The sequence below is a fragment of the Phyllobates terribilis genome, unplaced genomic scaffold (assembly GCF_046119375.1).
Source record: "Phyllobates terribilis strain yellow unplaced genomic scaffold, ASM4611937v1 Scaffold_11__3_contigs__length_659146591, whole genome shotgun sequence".
NCBI lineage: Eukaryota > Metazoa > Chordata > Amphibia > Anura > Dendrobatidae > Phyllobates > Phyllobates terribilis.
This window is the reverse complement of record NW_027362771.1, coordinates 550,838,745-550,862,319: the sequence shown is the minus strand read 5'-3', so window position 1 is coordinate 550,862,319 and position 23,575 is coordinate 550,838,745. Positions and strand designations below refer to the sequence as shown.

General features: G+C 44.6%; 1 protein-coding gene across 2 annotated transcripts in view; it reads right to left on the bottom strand.

The window, feature by feature from the left end:
• GFRA2 (GDNF family receptor alpha 2) overlaps positions 1 to 13,287 on the bottom strand; it is a 94,026-nt gene extending 80,739 nt beyond the window's left edge. Inside the window, exon 1 of one of the 2 annotated variants that reach the window (XM_073654058.1) lies at positions 12,952 to 13,287. In XM_073654058.1, the coding sequence (XP_073510159.1) occupies positions 12,952 to 12,994 (43 nt within the window). In that variant the 5' untranslated portion in view covers positions 12,995 to 13,287. The remainder of the gene's footprint in view (positions 1 to 12,951) is intronic. The other variant, XM_073654057.1, reaches the window with a different exon arrangement.
• Positions 13,288 to 23,575: the final 10,288 nt, after the last annotated feature.

The window sequence follows — 23,575 nt, the reverse complement described above, 5'->3', positions numbered from 1 at the left end:
TTTGCCATGTGATAGACTATTGTAGCTCATTCATTAAGGAAGAAAGCTTAAAGGGAACGCTGAAAAATTCAATAACATTAGTACGTAGTCTGGTGAGAAGATTGAGGTTATTGATAATTAGTACATTATGCTAATATCTTAGGCTCATTACTAATGAAGGTAAGGGAGGATTGTGGATAATTTTCTAAATACTTAGGACACTATTAATAATTCACTATCTACACAAGGGGGGAAATTAGACCCAACAATTAAACATTAAAGTGATTGAACATTAATTGGGGTCATCTGCTTTAGACAAACCCTCCTCTGGACCCTTGGACAGGATTAGAAAAACATGACTGCTTTTTCCCACAAAGGGCACCACACTTGTTCACAGGTTGTGATTGGTATTACAGTCCAATTCAACTGAAGTCAACGGGGTTGAATTGCAATACCACACACAACCTGTAGACAAGTGTGGTGCTGTTTTTCTGATTCCATACACCTCCATTTAACACCCTTTATAGCATACAAAGACTATATTGTAGTCTTTGAATGCAATGAGAAATCCAATTTACGTTGCCTTGGACAGGCGTTTTAGTTTTTAGGTGTTCACTTGTAGCAGGCGCGAGTATGAGCCAGGTGTGAGTCCACAGAATTAGGAAGATCTGGATGGGACAAATGTGCAAAGACAGCACAGTACCGTAAGGAGCAGGATGGAGGTGGGGTGATAGTACCGCTCACCTGTAAGGGTTGTGTGAGGAAACAACACCTGTAGAAGCCTGATGTGTCCCTATGGCTGTAAAAGAGTATTATCCAGATAACAGTTTGGCAAAGTAGAGATTATCACCATGTGCAGGCTTTGCTCATGGAAATTATGACATCCGAAGAGTATAAACAGGTTTTCTATTCAACCAACGCGTTTCGGATTCGGACCAGCACGTTTCTCAATGTAAAAAAAACAAGTGTCACCAGGTGTTTTACCTTGAGAAAGGGGTCGGTTTGGAGCTGAAACGCGTTGGTTGAATGAAAAACCTTGTTTATACTCTCCGGATGTCATCCTTTCCTTGAGCGCAGCGCATCGTTAAAATCTCCGCTTTGCCAAACAGCCCAGAGAATTAGACATTTTAGTGTGCGCTCTAGAGATGAGCGAATTGATTCTATGTGAATTGAATACATGTCCAATTTTTAGGAATTCGCTGAACTCTGTGAATTTGAACAATTTGAGACTGTTAAAAAGTGTCACCGCTTTGAGCAAAATAATTTGCAGGACCTTAATCCAATAGCCACTTCAGCAGACCTTTCCCGCTGGACCAGAGCCCAGCGAACCTCTTCCTACCTGTTAGCATCAACGACTCCTCTTCTAATTTGTCCGCCTAGTGCGTTATCATGCCTTCATCGCAACTTCAAGGATGGAGCCGGGGATGCCGACAGGTAGAATGCAGTTCACAGGTCACTGGTCTAGTGGCCATGGACTAGCGGGGTCTTGCGAAACATTTTGCTCAACTCTACCACCACCATTTTACAGATGGTAGAAGTTTACATCAGCCCAGGAAGGATCACAGGACTTTGGGAGAGGTCGGGCGGGCTCCCCTATAATGCCTTACAGCTATCACATCATGTGATATAGCCCAGCCGATCAGGAGGGTCTATTGCAGCCTCTGTAAAAGCAGAGGCAGGGAATGCATCTGCCATTTTATGGTGAATCTGGATAGTGAGAGGACGGCGCAGGTCAAGGTTTAGCAAGAGAGAAAACCGTAAAACACTGAAGAAACTGTACAGACAGTGTGTGACAGCACAGTGGTGAATAAGTCTAGTGTATTAGGACAAGAGAATAGTGTCATACACATTGTCCAGAGCAATTGGAATACTTTCGATTTGCCATGAATCTAATTTACTGGGAAAATTTGAGAAAGCTGGGAAATTAGTATTTCAAAAGATTCACACATCTCTAGTACCCTCTCATGTGCAGTTTTGTTTTTTGTTTTAATTTAAAATCGTTTTCTGGCATGCATTATATTACATTTATTTTGCAGTGGTAGCCCCCACTCCTTTTACTAATCCTGTCTACTTTTTAAAAAAGTGGCAGAGCTAACGCAGATGGGCAAAAAGTCACATAGGGCTTGTAACTTTTTTTTTTCTTACGACAGTTTTCTGGTGTGGAGGGATGATAAATTCCCCTCTAGGATAGTCTGTGACAAGTTATTAGGAGGTGTGCCCTTTTTGATAAATTTGGCTCAATTTGCTGCAGTGACCTTTTTTTTGTTTAGACTGTGTACAAGATGATAGTCTTAATTTATCTGCCCTAGTGTTCCTAAATGCCATCAAACTAGAGGAGAAGGTGTCGCTTCATCACGTAGAGCCAATTTATTGGTGTCCTGCATCTGATTAGAAGTACATTGTGGTGCACCACAACTCGTGTAGGTTGGGTCAGAGGTTTTCCCATAAATAGCAGGGTTTTGGGCATTTCGCGTCAGAGACGGTGAGACCTGCTGTGAAACTGGGTAGTGGGTTGAGCCCAGGTAGCCACTGAGGAAGCCACAGTGAGTCTCCTGACAAACTTAACGTTGCTGTTCAGCTGGGCTCTGCTTCATCTATTCATATTCGGCTCCGCTGTTCTAAGGTGCCCATTCGTTTACTTAACTCTGCTATTCCAAGGTGCCTGTCCGTATACTTAGCATTGCTTTTCCAAGGACCCTGTCTGCAATTTCAGCTCTGCTGCTCCAGAGTATCTGTCCTCATATTTAGCTCTACTTTCCCAAGGTGTATGTCTGCATACTTGGCTCTGCTGTGCTAAGGTGCCAGTCCTCATACTCAACTCTGCTGTTCCACAGCACACCACAGCTAAAATACCATACAACACACCCAGCTCTGCTGTTCCATGACCATGTTGCAGTCTATCATACTCAGCTCTGCCATTCAATATCTCGAGTACAATCCAGCCCAATCTGCTATTCCACATTGCTCCAGATGCTGTCCAGCACACCCAGCTCGACTGTTCTGTGCTATATCATCATCTCTGATCCATGCAGCTCCTCATAACATCTTTTCCACAGCTTTGCGCCTAGACAGTATATGTTGTGTTAGACAGTTGCTACTCTTAGACTCAAAGTAGTTGTTTTACTGTTCTGTTCTGCTATTCACAACGCCATGTAAGAGTAACCTCCAAGTGCTGTATCTCTTCAGAGACTGTAACTATAAAGCTCGTACCACTTAATGTGACCATAACCACCAAGTTCGGTGCCTGCCAGTATAAAAATAAAGTTTTTAAAAGGTCTGGGACTTTTCAGTGGGGTACAGTGCACCCACTTTAGCTTACATTTTTAGGAAAAAAATAGAAAAGCTGTCAATAAAATGCCATATCTGGGACTTTAAGGACTATTTTTTGTGGGGAGTTTTTCAAGTTCTGGTACCACATTGCATTTCATTTCTCCGTCACATAATTCGAATACAACTTTGCTGTTCAAACCCATATGCTACAATAGAAATATTTAGAACATTAGTCACATCTAAGAGCAAGAATTCCATATTTATGTACTTAGCAGTTCTGCTAATCGCAACATATGTTGTCCCTGAATAGCCTGCAATATATTATATCAGTGAATGAGCATATTCTGTGTGTACGTCCGGGGCTTGAATTATCATGTCTATGCCCTGTTTTTCGCAGACAGCTCTTTTCTTTGTCCACGTTCTTCAGTTAGTGCCTACATTAGGCACATTATCAGCTTTACATAGACAAATAATGAGTCAAAGGGTCATAGCCATTAGTAAGGTTACAGCCATAGAGGCTTTACTTTACTGAATGCTTCACATATCAATCGCTCTACTATGGGATTTTATATTCTGCATATCGGTCAATTCATATCCAATGTATAGGATTTATGTATTAGGGAATCTGACAACCAAGAATGTCTGTTATGGGAATCACTTAGTTTCGTTGCAGAGGGGTTTCTGATAATAGAGGGAGGAAGCTGCAGGGAAATCATATTCCCTATACGAACTGTGAAACGCGTTAGTTACGGGAGATATAACCTATTTTAATTGTCTGTGTCAACTGCCATGTAGTAACACTATAGTGCACACATGTCAATCTCTGGCCCACAGGGTGGTATTACTTGGCCTGCGACACCAGAACCGCCACCCCTATGTGGCCCATTATTCTGTATGGATGACTATGTGGGGCCATTATTCTGTATGGAGGATTATGTGGGGCCCATTATACTGTATGAAGGATGATGTAGGGCCATTATTCTGTATGGAGGACTATGTGGGGCCATTATTCTGTATGGATGACTATGTGGGACCAATTATTCTGTATGGAGGACTATGTGGGGCCCATTATACTGTATGGAGGACTATGTGGGGCCCATTATACTGTATGAAGGATGATGTAGGGCCATTATTCTGTATGGAGGACTATGTGGGGCCCATTATACTGTATGAAGGACTATGTAGGGCCATTATTCTGTATGGAGGACTATGTGGGGCCATTATTCTGTATGGAGGACTATGTGGGGCCCATTATACTGTATGAAGGACTATGTAGGGCCATTATTCTGTATGGAGGACTATGTGGGGCCATTATTCTGTATGGAGGACTATGTGGGGCCATTATTCTGTATGGAGGACTATGTGGGGCCATTATTCTGTATGGAGGACTATGTGGGGCCATTATACTGTATGGAGGACTATGTGGGGCCCATTATACTGTATGAAGGACTATGTAGGGTCATTATTCTGTATGGAGGACTATGTGGGGCCCATTATACTGTATGATGGACTATGTGGGGCCATTATTCTGTATGGAGGACTATGTGGGGCCCATTATACTGTGTGGAGCACTATGTGGGGCCAATTATACTGTATGGAGGACTATGTGGGGCCTATACAATGTGGAGGACTATGTGGGGCCTATTATACTGTATGGAGGACTATATAGGGCCCATTATACTGTATGGAGGACTATGTGGGGCCCATTATACTGTATGGAGGACTATGTGGCCCATTATTCTGTATGGATGACTATGTGGGGCCCATTATACTGTATGAAGGATGATGTAGGGCCATTATTCTGTATGGAGGACTATGTGGGGCCCATTATACTGTATGAAGGACTATGTAGGGCCATTATTCTGTATGGAGGACTATGTGGGGCCATTATTCTGTATGGAGGACTATGTGGGGCCATTATTCTGTATGGAGGACTATGTGGGGCCATTATTCTGTATGGAGGACTATGTGGGGCCATTATACTGTATGGAGGACTATGTGGGGCCCATTATACTGTATGAAGGACTATGTAGGGCCATTATTCTGTATGGAGGACTATGTGGGGCCCGTTATACTGTATGATGGACTATGTGGGGCTATTATTCTGTATGGAGGACTATGTGGGGCCCATTATACTGTATGGAGCACTATGTGGGGCCAATTATACTGTATGGAGGACTATGTGGGGCCCATTATACTGTATGGAGGACTATGTGGGGCCATTATTCTGTATGGAGGACTATGTGGAGCCAATTATTCTGTATGGAGCACTATGTGGAGCCATTATTCTGTATGGCGGACTTTGTGGGGCCCATTATTCTGTATGGAGGACTATGTGGGGCCCATTAATCTGTATGGAGAACTTTGTGGGGCCCATTATACTGTATGGAGGACTACGTGGGGCCCATTATACCGTATGGAGGACTATGCGGGGCCATTATACTGTATGGAGGACTATGTGGGGCCCCTTATACTGTATGAAGGTCTATATGGAGCCATTATTCTGAATGGCGGACTTTGTGGGGCCCATTCTTCTGCATGGAAGACTTTGCGGGGCCCATTATTCTGTATGGAGGACTATGTGGGGCCCATTATTCTGTATGGAGGACTATGTGGGGTCCATTATTCTGCATGGAGGACTTTGTGGGGCCCATTATACTGTATAGAGGACTATGTGGGGCCATTATACTGTATATTGGTTGGCCGCAACTTTGTCCAAATTTTTCATTTTGGCCCTAATGTGTGTTTGAGTTTGACATCCCTGCTATAGTAGGACACTAGCAGCAGTCTGTATTCTGCTGATATTCTTGTATTATAATATCATTTTTAAGTATCTCAATAGGGAACCCAGCATTTATAAAGAGGGGGTTCGCCAGGATTTAGGAGACTTAATCAATAAGTTACAGGTAGGAGGTAATCAGGACAATACAACTGCTGCAGTGCTCCTGCAGGGGGCGTACAAGTATTTTTTGCCTAGTAGTACAACTTTCTCTAACAGTGGCAATGAGATAAGCCTTTGATACCTGTCGACTGAACTAGGTCAACAACTATTACTCCTGACCCCCCCCCATATACTTGTATGCTCCTGCCCCCCCCCATATACATGCATGCTCCTGACCCCCCATATACATGCATGCTCCTGACCCCCCATATACATGCATGCTCCTGACTCCCCCATATACATGTATGCTCCTGACCCCCCCATATACATGCATGCTCCTGACCCCCCATATACATGCATGCTTCTTAACCCCCATATACGTGCATGCTCCTGGCCCCCCATATGCATGCATGCTTCTGACCCCCCATATACATGCATGCTCCTGACCCCCCATTTACATGCATGCTCCTGATCCCCGATATACATGCATGCTCCTGACCCCCCAATATATATGCATGCTTCTGAAATCCCCCCCCTATATACATGCATGCTCCTGACCCCCCATAAACATGCTTGCTCCTGATCCCCCATATACATGCAGGCTCCTGACCCCCCATATACATGCATGCTCCTGACCCCCCATATACATGCAGGCTCCTGACCCCCCATGTACATGCAGGCTCCACAGGTTCTAATGATGATGTGAATAAGTTGCTTCCAGACACCTCTGGAGGTGGCTTATCAACGCGAGGATAAAAGGATCAGGCATGTTGAAATCCGACATGCCCGATCTTTATTTTCATCATTGGGGGACAGTCAGGAAACCTCCATACATACTGGATGGGTCTGTAGTCTCCCCCCAAAAAATGGAGCAGCAGGATTCATGCACAAGCAGCTGCTCCACTCAACGCCACCTGGCCATGGGGGAACTAGGGGAGAACAGGGGACTGTAGGGATTCACGCTCTCAGGTAGGCATTAGGTAGCATTCACACAGGCAATGCGGTTTGGTCCAAACAGGTGCAGTTTTATAGCTTTCTTAAAACTCCAAGGGATTCAAAACAAGAAAAACGGCGTCTTCTGGGCACAAAGGTATCACAGCAAATAAACAGTTCATTTAACAGGGCCCATATATGTCAGTGCGGGTTCACCCCAACAGATTACAGTCCTTTCTCTCTGAGCACACACAGAAGAAGCACGATCCCACCAGTCTCGGTATACCCTTCAGCCGGAGCTCCAGAACCTTCCAGTGCCAAACAGAAGTGTTCAACTCCATGAACAATTCACACTGAATAGGTTGCAGCTTCCACATAGTTCTCTGCAGCTCCAACACACAGACTGTTCAGCTTTCCTAGATGACCCGTGCAGTCTCCATTTACAGAGAGGCCCTGGCACGTCTTTCTCTCTGAGACACAGCTTACATTTTGGTTGGTCACTCACCAGCAGCACACTTAACTTTGCTCCATCCAGCAGACTGACACACCTACTGAACACAGGCCCTGGTTCTAGTAAAACGCTAGTTAGATGCATCAAATCAAGACCTGCAGAGCTAGGATTTAACTCAGTCCTACCTGGCTCTGCTACAGTACCCATAATGATTTAATAGCTGTCACCTATCCATCCAGTGGATAGTTCATCATTTATGTAGACTGTAGCCTAATGGAAACACAAGGCTGGAGCTCCCCAGATGGGACCTTCACTGATTAAACTTCTGAAGCCTATTCTATGTTTAAGTCCTATAGAACCATGTAATGCTTTATTTCTCTTGGGGTCACAGTTTACATTTGATTGCTGGGGGTCCCTTTACCAGCTGATATATCTTTACAGCAGTCACTACAGAGCTCAAAATCTCCTGTATTAACTTACATTTTAAAAGCTCTCTGCTACGATTCACTTCTCTCAGTTTTCTGAGATAGCAGCAGTGAGAGAAAAGGGTTTGTACACAGATCTTCACAGTGTGGAGAGAAAGCATGTACAGTCTCAGGGAAGGCAGATAAAAGAGGCTATAGAAAAGGAGGAATGCACATAAAGAATAAATAAGTGCAGGATAGAAGCTGTGCTGATACAGTATATGGGCTAAGGAAGATAGCAGCTGGGCAGCACGGTGGTTCAGTCTTCAGCACTGCAGCCTTGCAGTGCTGGAGACCTGGGTTCAAATCCCACCAAGGACAACATGTGCAAGGAGTTTGTATGTTCTTCCCGTGTTTGCATGGGTTTCCTCAGGGTTCTCCAGTTTCCTCCCACACTCCAAAGACATACTGATATGGAATCTAGATTGTGAGTCCCAATGGAGACAGTGATTATAAAGTATGTAAAGCGCTGTGGAATCAATGGTGCTATATAATTGAGTAAAATAAATAAATAGCAGCACCCTTGATACACACAGACCTCACATCCAGCCTGTATTACTTGTAGGGACGCTCCCACACATGAAAAATCTGAAAATTAATGCAAACTGCATATTAGTTAGTCTGAAAATGGATGAAGGTACTGTATGAAGATTGCAGACTGAAATTTACTGCGATTTTATTAACTAAAGGTAACCACTAACAAACGAAAAAATTATTTTTCCATGTCAAAGGTAGCCTTTAAAAATAACATAATGATTACCTGGATCCACCACTAGAGGGAACTCATTGCATACTGTGTAATTATTGAGTCCAGTGTACAGTGTATAGCTCCCCCTAGTGGCTGCCTCAGGTAGCCAGAATGTTATTTTTTTTATTTCTATTTGTATGCAGAGGATCTGGAGCTCTGTATCAGAAAAACAAAACACTAGATACTAAAAAATAAAGAAATTAATAAGCAAACAATTATTGACAAAAAAAATGACACAATGATACAAGGTGAAGGAATTTGTAATCATATCCAGTAATAGAGTAGCGTGATAGTAAAAAATAATGAAAGGAGCAAGAGACCCGATGTTACACAAGGAGCAGAGATTACATTCACCGCAGACCTACAGGATATTACAGGCATGTATACAGTAGACGGCTCATAAAAAGACGTAAAACAAGCAGATCATAGCGAGGGGATGAATAATTTATCCCTGGACTCTAGTGGGGATGAATACATTATACCTTACGCCAATGGACGATACCAGGGGAAATGCAACATTACGTCATAAAGCATAAAATCTGAAGTCGGCAGGAGAAACAGCACTGTGTGAAGCGTTTAAAGGGGACAAGGTGCAAATATATGCGAGGGGGTAAAATCAATCATCACAATGGGTTTCTTTGATGGTGCTGGTCTATTCTTAAGGAGTAAGTAATGAGATTTTATATAATAATAATAATAATTTGGTCCAGCATGGAAAGTTATGAAACTTTTTAAATCACTTTATAAGGATTTATCTTCATAACTGTACAAAAATTGCACGTAAATGACTTCCAAATCCTGGCTTTTCCCCAGTCTTTAGCGTCATTGATAATGTGGAGTACAGATGATGGCAGTGATGGGTCAGCCCTGTCTCCTCCTCTGATGTACTGCTTATCAGAACGAATCTCCCGCAGCAGCTTATTATCCCCAGAATAAGTGAGACACAGCTGCTGAGCTGACCCATCATCACTGCCATCATCTGTACTCCAAATCAGCACGTTCTGATATCAATGCAGCTAAAGGCAGAAAAAATAAACTGGGGAAAATTTTTTTGTAAAAAATTTAAATTTTTTTACAAGTATGATGACAAATCCACCAATAAAGTGATTTGCAAAGTTTGATAACTTTCTATGCCGGACACATATATTAAAAAAAATGAAAGTTTAGTTATACTTTAAGGTGGGCTATCAATATCAGATCGTAAGGGAGCTCGGTTCTCGATAGCCCCACCATTCAGCTGCCACCTCTCATTAGTTGCAGCCTCTTTCATTGGCTCCATCTAAAAACAAGGCGTTTATAGGAGAATTTTGGTGCTTTTATTAAAGTCACAATAGCCAGAGCCGCTAACTCACAAATCCAACATTCACGGTCGGGGAAGGACAGCAAGGTATCGACTGGCCGCAAGTCTCCTGACCCGAACACTACAGCCTCGTTACTGTATGCCTATGAGACAAATTTGGGTCAGAAGACCGGTGACCGGTCCATACATCGCGGTCCATACGTGTGAAGCCGGCTCAAGATCACCATAGGATCACGACCATCTGACATCTGCCTAAGGCTCCGTTCACACTTGTGTCCCAACAGATCTGAATGACTTATAATGGGACTGATCAGATCTCGGTTTTGGTTCAGGAATTATTGCTATCAGTAGTAACGCTGCAGACAATCCTTTCCAGGCTCCAAATCCTGATAACTAGTATGGAAAGATAGATATAGATAATAGATAGATAATAGATAGATAATAGTAATAGATATCTAGATAAATAATGGATAGTTAATAGATAGATGATAGATAGATAGATAGATAATAGATAATAGATAGATAATAGAGAATAGATAAAGAATAGATAGATGATAGATAGATAATTTATAGAGAATAGATAGATGATTGATAGATAATAGATATATAGATAATATATAGATAATAGATGGATAATAGATGATAGATAGATAATAGATGGATAATAGATAGATGATAGATAGATAATAGATGATAGGTAGATATCAGATAGATATATAGATAATATATAGATAATAGACAGATAGATACTCAAGACATATAAGTTATGTCCACACATACAAATCAGCAGTAAATCCACAGCAAAACTCCAGATGTTTTCCGTGCAGATTTGAATGTAGATTTTGTCCCTAATCAGTTCCCAGTTCCCAGTACATGACATGCTGTGTGATCCATGTAGCGGTCAGCAGAGCACTGTGCACACACGGCTGTCCGTTTCCCAGCAGATCTTTTCCGCAGCGTGTAGATGAGATCGGTAATATCTTATCCAGGTTGTTGGTGCAGTAATAGCTGTGGAGCTGTAGGAAATATTCCTTATAATTGATGACAGAATAAAATAGATGTATACCTATCCATCATGGAGTCAGAAGTGTGATATGATCCAGCGGCTGCACACTGTACACACACACACACATATATATATATATACCGGGGTATACACACATACCTACTGCACTGTATATAATACATCCCACATCTCACAGGCTGGAGATCACAATATCTGCTCATCCTATGTGGACAGGACACAGGACTGAATAGGATTTATATTATCTTGTCCCCAAACTATAGATAGATAATATTAGTATCAAGTACTGAACATTTCCACCGCCCCTCACCCACCCCAGCTATATACATCCACCCCGGGCAAAACACAGACGCTGATGGCATCGGGCTATGATCATAATTATACAAAGGTCACATCATACTGTATACGAGGTCTACACTACTGATATATATATATATATATACTCCATACATAAGCTCTAACACCATAGAGAAAAAGATAGAGAGATATAGATGAGAGAGAGAAAAAGAAGCAGAAAGATGGATGTGAGGACAGATATGAAACATATCAACATCAATGAACAAAGTTATATACTGCTCATAAATATTGTCTACAAAGAGATAATAGCGCTTTATATAAACAGATATAAGAAAAGAGATGATAGATAAATATGAGATAGATAGATAATAGATAGATAGATAATATATAATAGATAGATAGATGATAGATAGATAGATAGATAGATAGATAATAGATAGATAGATAGATGATAGATAGATAGATAATAGATAGATAGATAGATAATAGATAGATAGATAGATAGATAGATAATAGATAGATAATAGATAGATAGATAGATAGATAATAGATAGATAGATAGATAATAGATAGATAGATAGATAGATAGATAATAGATAAATAATAGATAGATAGATAATAGATAGATAGATGATAGATAGATAGATAGATAGATAGATAGATAGATAGATAGATAGATAATAGATAGATAGATAGATAGATAATAGATAGATGATAGATAGATAATAGATAGATAGATGATAGATAGATAGATGATAGAGAAATAGATGATAGATAGATAATAGATAGATGATAGATAGATAATAGATAGATAGATAATAGATAGATGATAGATAGATAATAGATAGATGATAGATAGATAATAGATAGATGATAGATAGATAATAGATAGATAGATAGATAGAAAATAGATAGATAATAAATAGATAGATATATAATAGATAGATAGATAGATAGATAGATAGATAGATAGATAGATAGATAGATAGATGTTACAGATGCAAACACTTATAGATAGGTAGATAACACAACATATATGTAACTGCTATTGGATATTCAGTATTAAATAGATATAATAAATGTATTCTGTGCAGCTCATACACATTATATACACAGAGAAAGTTTTGGGTAAATAAACAGAAATGCTGATTGATTGGTAGATGTCTATGTAACATAGGGATATGAGGCACAGAGATAACAGGTTTGATAGATCAGATAAACAGACAGATATGAGATAAAAGGGAAGATAATACAGAATAGATAGATGATAGATAGATAGATAAATATTACAATAGACAAGTGATATTCTAAGAGATGTTTAGGTAAAGATAGAGTGATACAGATAGAAACTTGCACAGATGTTATAATGGCAGATAACAGAATAGATGATAGATAGATAATAGATAGATATTGCAATAGATTATTAGAGATAGATACAGTATAGCTATTATGAGAGACAGATAAATAGATAATAAATAGATAGAAGATAGATAATAGATACAGAGATCTTACAGTCTTTCAGCTATAGTTCACACTTGCAGTATCAGCAGAGATGTATTTATCACCCAGAATAAACTTTAGCCATAATGTTCAGCGTCTCTCACCCCAGAAGAGGAGGCTGTACGGGAGGTGGGTGCTCAGCAGCATCTTCAGATCTCCCCTGGACCAGATCCTCTGCACAGGAGCCTAATATCCCGGTGCTCCTGTATCTGCTCCTGTATCTGCTCCTGTATCTGCTCCTGTATCTGCTTCTCTATGTGCTGGATCCGATGTCAGACATCCTTTACAGGGTAAAAGAGCTGATGGCAGGAAACCCAGGAGCGCAGAGATGCTGAGTGCAGGGATTTAGCTCCTGAAAGAAGGAGAGGAACAGGGGAAGAGTTTGTGTGAGATGGGGAGGAAGTCCAAGAGGTGCAGATCACTGGAGAGGAGGAGGAGGAGAAGGATGGGAGAGACAAGAGGGAAGAGATTATAAAGGGGAGAGAAGAGTGCTGAGGAGACCACAGTGCTGAAGCCCTCACTGCTTCAGAGATGAGTTTGTCATATGTCCTCAGTGAGTGTACACTCACTAAATAGCTGTGAATTCACTCCCACATATCACTAATGTTCCTATACCGTTCACTATTGAGCCAATAAAGCCACAAGATGTGTGAATGTTATAGAGGACCTCTGTCTGCTGCAATGATACTTTTCTGGTGGTAAATCTAGAAAGACAGTGAAGAAGTCCCCAATCTGTTATGTAAGAGATGGAACAAATCTCCACAATCATTAATGATCGTTTTCTCCGCTCATAAAAGGCATACAGCAGCATGTAAAAGTTTGGGCACCTCTGGTCAAAATTACTGTTGGGAACAGTTAGGGAAGTTAAAGATGGAATGATCTCTAGAAGGCCTCAAGTTAAAGATGACACATTTCCTTTATATTTTAGGCAAAAAAAATAAAAATAAATAAAAATAATCTATCTATATATGTCATTTTTTTTACATTTTAAAAATTACAAAATGGAAAATGGGCAGATGCCAAGATTTGGGCACCCTGCATAGGTAATACCCTACACATATCCTACAAATAAATGGAGTATAAATCCCACAGAACAGCATGACTATTAAAATATAAATTTTATTAAATTCCAATATAAAAGACACACACAATTTGCTTAAGACAGTAAATAGGTCCCTTGGGGTAGGAATCACACAAAGTCAGTTTGGCAGGTAGGTCTAGGTTCAGATGGTGTCATTCAGGGAATATGGAGAGTATAAAGACTGGCACTTAAAATAAATATCGCGAGTCATCAGTCCACAGCAACAGAATCTATATGTATAGGAATGCCAAGATCCAAACATATGAGTCTTAGTCTATACAATTGAACTAGATAAAAGTAAACCACAATGTGCTAGTTCTATAGTCAAAGACACAATATAAATATATATGGCTAGAAAAAAATCATCATCATCCTTCAGATGCAATAAGAGATAATGTGAGCTGTATATATTGGATTAACCCATTAAGTTATGTGCCATAAAGTTGATACAGGTTATATAATACAAGCTCCCAAATGACTCTCCCATCTGTGCAGTAACCCCTATGCCGCACTGAAGCCCCAAAGACTCATATGTTTGGATCTTGGCATTCCTATACATATAGATTCTGTTGCTGTGGACTGATGACTCGCGATATTTATTTTAAGTGCCAGTCTTTATACTCTCCATATTCCCTGAATGACACCATCTGAACCTAGACCTACCTGCCAAACTGACTTTGTGTGATTCCTACCCCAAGGGACCTATTTACTGTCTTAAGCAAATTGTGTGTGTCTTTTATATTGGAATTTAATAAAATTTATATTTTAATAGTCATGCTGTTCTGTGGGATTTATACTCCATTTATTTGTAGGATACGTGTCTAGTTGGGAGTATCCCTAGCATCTATTATGCTACTAATGTTACACCATTTAGTTTGGTTCACTGTTTATGTATAGGTAATACCCTAGTAGCACCTCCTTATGCAAGTATCACAGCTTGTAAACGCTTTTTGTAGCCAGACAAGAGTCTTTCAATTCTTGTTTGAGGGATTTTCATCCGTTCTTCCTTGGAAAATTCTTCCAGTTCTGTGAGATTCCTGGGTCGTCTTACATGCACTGCTATTTTGAGGTCTAGCCACAGATTATCAATGATGTTCAGATCAGGGGACTGTGAGGGTCATTGTAAAACCTTCAGCTTGCGCTTTTGAGGTTGTCTATTTTGGATTTTGACATGTGTTTAGAATCATTATCCATCTGTAGAAGCCATCCTCTTTTCAACTTCAGCTTTTTTACAGATGGTGTTATGTTTGCATCAAGAATTTGTTGAAATTTCATTGAATCCATTCTTCCCTCTACCCGTGAAATGTTCCCTGTGCCATTGGCTGCAACTCAACCGCAAAGCATGATTGATCCTCCCCCATGCTTAATGGTTGATGAGATATTCTTTTCCTGAAATTCTATGCCCTTTTTTCTCAACACATATCTTTTGATCATTGTGGCTAAAGAGTTCTATTTTAACCTCATCGGCCCACAGGACTTGTTTCCAAAATGCATCAGGCTTGTTTAGATGCTGTTTTGCTACTTCTGAAGCTGAATTTTATGGTGAGGACACAGGAGAGGTTTTCTTCTGATGACTCTTCCATGAAGGCCATATTTGAACAGTAGAACAACAACTCCAGAGTCTGCTAAATCTAGCTGGAGGTCTTTGCAGTCAAGCGGAGGTTCTGGTTTGCCTCTCCAGCAATCCTACGAGCAGCTTTCACTGAAATTTTACTTGGTCTTCCCAACCTTATCTTGACCTCCACTGTTCCTTTTAACTGCCATTTCTTAATTACATTTCGAACTGAGAAACTTGAAATTGCTTTGCTATCTTCTTGTAGCCTTCTCCTGCTTTGTGGGCCTCCACCATTTTCCGAGTGCTAGGCAGCTGCTTAGAAGAACCCATGGCTGCTGTTTTTTTGGCACAAGGTTAAAGGACGCTGGGTTTATATGAAGCCGGGAAATTTGCATCCCCTGGCCTTTCCTAACGATGATAGTGAACAAGCCATAACCCTAACAGGCTAATTAAGGTCTGAAACCTTGGTCAAAGTTATCTGAGCACACAAATTTCCAAGGGTGCCCAAACTTTTGCATCGTCCCATTTTCCCCATTTTCCTTTTTGTCATTATTAAAATATAAAAAATGACAATATATTTTTTTTTTACCTAAAATACAAAAAGAAATGTGTCATCTTTATGACGCGCCCCCTGGGCCATATTCGTTAGTGGGAATATCCGGAGCCGGATCAGATGGGGGTTGTAGTCTTCCGAGTGGCTGTGACCCGGTCCGTGCCCAGGGTGTCAAACTGAGTTGTATGTGGCAGTCCTACAGATGTTATAAGTTCTTTATTGTCGACTACGCCACCCGTTGTGTTGCGGTCACTGTGGCCGCCGCTGCAGCAGGGTCCGCTGAGGCTGGTGGTGTAGGTGCAGCTTGTGATGGTATAACCCCCAACGGGTGGGGTATAGCCTCAGGGGGATCAGGTGCAGAGGATGGGAGTTGTGGTGATGCAGTGTAGACGGCAGTCAGAGACAGAGTCGGGTTATGCAGTTTAGGATGTTTACTCACTGCTGATGTTCTGGTCACTCCAGCTTCGAGTGACCTCCCGAGCCGTGCTGCGTCCACCAGGTTCTGGATCCAGCCAACTCCCAAATAAGTCCGGAGCGTGACCCTGAGCTCTCCTTCAGTCCTTTCTCTGGCCGTCCCCACTATTGATCCACCCAGGTCCAGCTCCCTCGGGCCTTCTGTTGGGACACCCTTGGCCTTGGGTTCCCTGACCCTCCTCGTGGTATGCCTTCGTGGTGGATGTGGTGGGTGACCGTGGCAAACGCTGCCCACGGTCTCCGGTCTCTGGCTGGGGAATGTTTTTACCCCCACCAGCTTGGGTTCCGGTACCCTGGTGCCGACTCTTCACCCGGGGATTTAGTTTGGGGTCTTAGAGTCCTTTTCTTCTGTGCCTCTGAGTCTCTCTCTCTCTCCTCTCTCACTCTGGGTCTCTCTTCTCCTCTGCTCCTGACTTTCTCTCTGCAACTGACCCTGTTCTTAGTTGGTGCCCACCTTATATACACCCTCTATGTGTGAGCTCAGGCGACCAGCACCCAATGAGCTCCTATCTTTACTCAGGCTGCTCACCCTATCTGCCCCTACACTACTTGGGATGTACCACCCCCCTCCCACTCCAGCCAGGAACAGACTCGGTCGTACCTGCACATTTCTAAGTGGGAGTACCGTCGGTCTGCTCCTCGGAAATGGGATGTGTGTAGTGCATGCAGCCTACCGAGCTCAGATCCACACTCCTTCCTTACCCGGGAGTGGAATATCACACCTCTGGATTGAGGTGCAATACCCCTGTAGCAGCCGAATCCTCAGGGTGCTACATTCCCCCCTGGTAAATCACAGCACGTCCTCGGGCTGTAAGACATAAACACCAAAACATACAAATTTTTATAAACATATAAAACATATAAAATATTATATAAATAACATATCTTAGCAGATAAAACTTTCTCGTCGTCTCAGGCTCCTCCTCCGGTCACTGTGCAACGTGTGACCGGGTAAAGTGCGACAGTCTCTCTAGAAAACTGGTTTTCCTATAAAACCGGTAGGGGGCGCTTTAGGACGCGCAACTATTTACAAGGGATATGGCCGCTCTCAGTCCTCGGCCAGTTAAGGAGGGGAAGGGAATGGCTGCTCACAGTCCTCAGCCTGTGGGATTAAGGGTAAACGGGTAAACAGTTCACTCAGCTGGTCCCAACGGGGACTATATTAGCAGCAGCAACAGTTTCAGTTTATGGTGCCCCGACGGGCAACTATATACAGCACCTGCTTCGCTGTACTTAACAACGGCGTCCTCCTGCTCTTTCTTTATTGTTACCTCTAACTCTAGTTTCAGACCCGTCCGGGTCCTCTTGTTCTTCCTCCTCACATCGCAGCTCTTCCTCCGTCAGGCGATGCACATGGAGGGCGTAGGGTCCTTTGGCACACTTGTGCCGGGTAAAGGTGACCTCGTCCCCGATATAAAGGTCACGACCTCTGTGCCCCTCCGGCAGATGGGACTCCACATCTCTGCGCGTGACAAAGACGTCGCCGGGGGTGTTGTGGTCTCTGATGAAGCCCCACCCATGCTGCATATTGAACTTAATTACAGTCCCGGTGGTGCGGGGACTGTGCGCTGCACGGGGGTCCCTCCTGGTTCGGCTCTTCTGCTCGGCGCTCCTTATTTGGGCCTGTTGTTCCCGGACCCGCCTCTCTCTCCGCTCCCTCGCAAACTCCTCGAGCTGTTGGCGGCAGCACTCAGCACGCTCCGCTGCAGCTGCCCTGGTTTCCTGAGTGAACCCCATTAGATCTTCTCCGGTGGGGTCCCACTCAAACTGCGCTTCCGCTAGCGGGGGCGAGATCCTTATTACGGGCTTCGGAGCCGGAATCAGGGGTGCACACATGGCCCCAACCCTCCTCTGGTGCTCCAGTTCGTAATACTTCTGGGGCCAGATGAAAGGCTGCCCGTCCGGCCACGTGTGCTGGGCAAACAAGTCCTCTCCCAGACGCGGCACCCTTGGTTTCACGGGTGCGGGCGCGGTGGTGGTGGCGCCCGGGTTGCCCAGGCCTTGCGGCCAGGCCTGGGGCACCTGGAAGGTGAAGGGCACCGTTAAGACGGCGGCACCCTGGGCTACCTGGCCTTGCGGCCAGGCCGGAGGCTCCGCGGAGGTAGGGGGCGCTGTTGGTGATGCGACGCCCGGGAATTCTAGGCTCTGCGACCAGGCTGGTGGTACTTCCTGCTTGGTCACGCTCGGGGTCGAGGCGTGTGACGTCACAGGGGTCGCGGCGGCGTCTTCCGGTTGGGGCCTAGTCTGCATCGGTGACATGGCGTTTTCGGGCACAGCAGGGGGACTTTCGGGCTCTGCGACGGGGAGCTGGGGCAGGTAAGCGGTGTCCCGGCTTGGGGTATAGACGTCCCCTTTACCTGCCTCCATGCGTTCGGCTCCCTTCTCGGCGCCGTCTCCGGCCTTGGGTCCTCCCGCGCCATCCTCAGAGGCGGTCTGTCTCCTCATCTTGGCTGGCGTGCTCCGGGTCTTGGTTTGCTGGGCCATCTCTCGGCTCCACTCCGCCAATGTCTCTCGCTGTACCCGGGCCATCCTCCTTGCGAGGCCCTCCAGGGCAGTTTGTGCACACTCCCGGTCTCGGGGGAGCTGTGCAAGGACCTCCACTAGGCCTAGTGGGGTCGCGGTTTCCAGCAGGCTCCTGACCAACGGGTCGGTGCTGCTCTGCTCTTCTTCCAGCAGGCTCCTGGCCAGCGGGCCGGTGCTGCTCTGCTCTCTCGCCATCTCCGGGTGAGATTCTCTGCTACTCCTCTCCAGGCTTCCTGCCTCCGGGTGCGCTCGCTCTAGACTGCTCCAGGCGGCACCCATCTTTGCTCTCTCCTTTCGTCTCCTCCCCCTTCGAGGGCGGTCCCTGGGCCACTTGGTGACTGTCAGCTCCAGGGGCAGTTCTTTCACGCTGACAGACACCTCTAGCATCACAGTCTCTGTTGGTGGGGGCGGTTTCCACTTTTGGCGCCATTTTCGGTCCTGGCCCACGATGGGAGGTGGCCTCTCGCCACCCTCTGGCACGCCCATAATGGCGTCCGCTCTTCCAAGGCGGGAAACCTTTGGAAATGGCGGGAATCGCTTCCCAGTGGCGGGAAACTCTGCAGATGGCGGGAAAACGCTGTTAATGGCGGACAACCGGCGGGAATCGACTAGTGATGGGGTCCGATGGCGGGGACCCTCCGGAACCGGCAGGAGACTTCTTTTTGAGGTAAATTCGTTCTTTTCTTCAGGCACGCAGTACCCGGTTGTTGTGGGCACGTAATCCTGCCGACTACGCCAAAGTTGACGCGCCCCCTGGGCCATATTCGTTAGTGGGAATATCCGGAGCCGGATCAGATGGGGGTTGTAGTCTTCCGAGTGGCTGTGACCCGGTCCGTGCCCAGGGTGTCAAACTGAGTTGTATGTGGCAGTCCTACAGATGTTATAAGCTCTTTATTGTCGACTACGCCACCCGTTGTGTTGCGGTCACTGTGGCCGCCGCTGCAGCAGGGTCCGCTGAGGCTGGTGGTGTAGGTGCAGCTTGTGATGGTATAACCCCCAACGGGTGGGGTATAGCCTCAGGGGGATCAGGTGCAGAGGATGGGAGTTGTGGTGATGCAGTGTAGACGGCAGTCAGAGACAGAGTCGGGTTATGCAGTTTAGGATGTTTACTCACTGCTGATGTTCTGGTCACTCCAGCTTCGAGTGACCTCCCGAGCCGTGCTGCGTCCACCAGGTTCTGGATCCAGCCAACTCCCAAATAAGTCCGGAGCGTGACCCTGAGCTCTCCTTCAGTCCTTTCTCTGGCCGTCCCCACTATTGATCCACCCAGGTCCAGCTCCCTCGGGCCTTCTGTTGGGACACCCTTGGCCTTGGGTTCCCTGACCCTCCTCGTGGTATGCCTTCGTGGTGGATGTGGTGGGTGACCGTGGCAAACGCTGCCCACGGTCTCCGGTCTCTGGCTGGGGAATGTTTTTACCCCCACCAGCTTGGGTTCCGGTACCCTGGTGCCGACTCTTCACCCGGGGATTTAGTTTGGGGTCTTAGAGTCCTTTTCTTCTGTGCCTCTGAGTCTCTCTCTCTCTCCTCTCTCACTCTGGGTCTCTCTTCTCCTCTGCTCCTGACTTTCTCTCTGCAACTGACCCTGTTCTTAGTTGGTGCCCACCTTATATACACCCTCTATGTGTGAGCTCAGGCGACCAGCACCCAATGAGCTCCTATCTTTACTCAGGCTGCTCCCCCTATCTGCCCCTACACTACTTGGGATGTACCACCCCCCTCCCACTCCAGCCAGGAACAGACTCGGTCGTACCTGCACATTTCTAAGTGGGAGTACCGTCGGTCTGCTCCTCGGAAATGGGATGTGTGTAGTGCATGCAGCCTACCGAGCTCAGATCCACACTCCTTCCTTACCCGGGAGTGGAATATCACACCTCTGGATTGAGGTGCAATACCCCTGTAGCAGCTGAATCCTCAGGGTGCTACATTTATCTTTAGGCCTTTTAGAGATCATTTCATCTTCAACTTGCTTATCTGTTCACAATAACAGTAATTTTCACCAGGGGTGCCCAAACTTTTACATGCCACTATAGAGAGATATTTATATATTTTTTTTTATCATTTTCATTTTGGTGTCCATATGGCTTTTTACTTCACTTTTTAGGAGGCAAAGTGACCAAAACACCGCCATTTTTTATTTATTTCCATTTTTTTTTAAATTTATTTTGGTGTTTACAATTTGGGATAAATTTGATATTTTATTTGTTTAGACAATTCCGCATGAGATACCAAACATGTTAATTTTTTTAAATTCTACGTTACATTACATTATGAAGTTTAAAAATGTTTTATTTAAAAAAAAAATATTTATTTTTTTAAGATTTTTTTTTTATTGTTTTCCCCTAGGGACTTGAACCTGTGATCACTAAATCGAGTGTACAATGCATTATAATATTGTAATACTGCAGTGTATTGTAAAAAATACAATGTCATATGAGGCTGAGCAACGTGCTGGGCCTCAAATGTGAAAAAGGCAGGTACGGGGGTGGGTTGAGTATCTGAAGGGACAGATGGGACACCTCATCCCGATTACAACCTCTTGTCATGATTGACAGCAAAATCTAAAAGATGAAATTGCCGCAATCGGAGCCAGCTCCAATCACAGCACTTGGACTCAGGTGGTGGCTGTATCCCACAGCCTGCACCTGCGATGTATGGAGCAGGCTCAGCTTCTGAGACCCCTGTATACTTGCAGGGCGGACACATTTGCAGGGAAAATATTACACATCTGGCATATTATTCATTTAATTCACTATTTTTCAATGCTTAGGAGTCCAGTGGGCAGCTCTACAGTCATCTCTATGCACAGTTATACAGAGAAGGCTGTCAATCACTGAATAGGGCCACCCACCGGACTCCTAAGCATAGACACAGCTGGGATTTAACAAATTAAATACAAGTTATTCTAAATATTTTCCCATAAATCTATATATATATATATTTATGGGAAATATCTATATATGTGTATGTATATATATATATACACACTGCTCAAAAAAATAAAGGGGACATTTAAACAACAAAATATAACTCCAAGTAAATCAAACTTCTGTGAAATCAAACTGTCCACTTAGGAAGCAACACTGATTGACAATCAGTTTCACATGCTGTTGTGCAAATGGAATAGACAATAGATGGAAATTATTGGCAATTATCAAGACACCCTCAATAAAGGCGTGGTTCTTCAGGTGGGGACCACAGACCACATCTCAGTACCAATGCTTTCTGGCTGATGTTTTGGTCACTTTTGAATGTTGGTTGTGCTTTCACACTCGTGGTAGCATGAGACGGACTCTACAACCCACAGAAGTTGCTCAGGTAGTGCAGCTCATCCAGGATGGCACATCAATGCGAGCGTAGTGTCCAGAGGCTGGCGGCACTACCTGGAGACTGGCAAGTACACCAGGAAACTTGGAGGGGGCCATAGGAGGGCAACAACCCAGCAGCAGGACCGCTACCTCCGCCATTGTGCAAGGAGGAACAGGAGGAGCCCTGCCAGAGCCCTGCAAAATGACCTCCAGCGGGCCACAAATGTGCATGTGTCTGCACAAACGGTTAGAAACCGACTCCATGAGGGTGGTATGAGGGCCCGACGTCCACAGATGGGGGGTTGTGCTCACAGCCCAACACTGTGCAGGACGCTTGGCATTTGCCACAGAACACCAGGATTGGCAAAGTCGCCACTGGCGCCCTGTGCTCTTCACAAATGAAAGCAGGTTCACACTGAGCACATGTCACAGGTGTTACAGAGTCTGGAGATGCCGTGGAGAGCGATCTGCTGCCTGCAACATCCTTCAGCATGACCGGTTTGGCAGTGGGTCAGTAATGGTTTGGGGTGGCATTTCTTTGGACGGCTGCACAGCCCTCCATGTGCTTACCAGAGGTAGCCTGACTGCCATTAGGTACCGAGATGAGATCCTCAGACCCCTTGTGAGACCATATGCTGGTGCGGTTGGCCCTGGGTTCCTCCTAATGCAGGACAATGCCAGACCTCATGTGGCTGGAGTGTGTCAGCAGTTCCTGCAAGATGAAGGCATTGAAGCTATGGACTGACCCGCCCGTTCCCCAGACCTGAATCCGATTGAGCACATCTGGGACATCATGTCTCGCTCCATCCACCAACGTCACGTTGCACCACAGACTGTCCAGGAGTTGGCGGATGCTTTAGTCCAGGTCTGGGAGGAGATCCCACAGGAGACCATCCACAACCTCAGCAGGAGCATGCCCAGGCGTTGTAGGTAGGTCATACAGGCACGTGGAGGACACACACAATACTCAGCCTCATCAGGAGCATGCCCAGGCGTTGTAGGGAGGTCATACAGGCACGTGGAGGCCGCACACAATACTGAGCCTCATTTTGACTTGTTTTAAGGATATTACATCAAAGTTGGATCAGCCTGTAGTGTGTTTTTCCACTTTAATTTTGGGGATGACTCCAAATCCAGGCCTCCATTGGTTAATAAATTTGATTTCCATTGATGATTTTTGTGCGATTTTGTTGTCAGCACATTCAACTTTGTACAGAACAAAGTATTCAATGAGAAT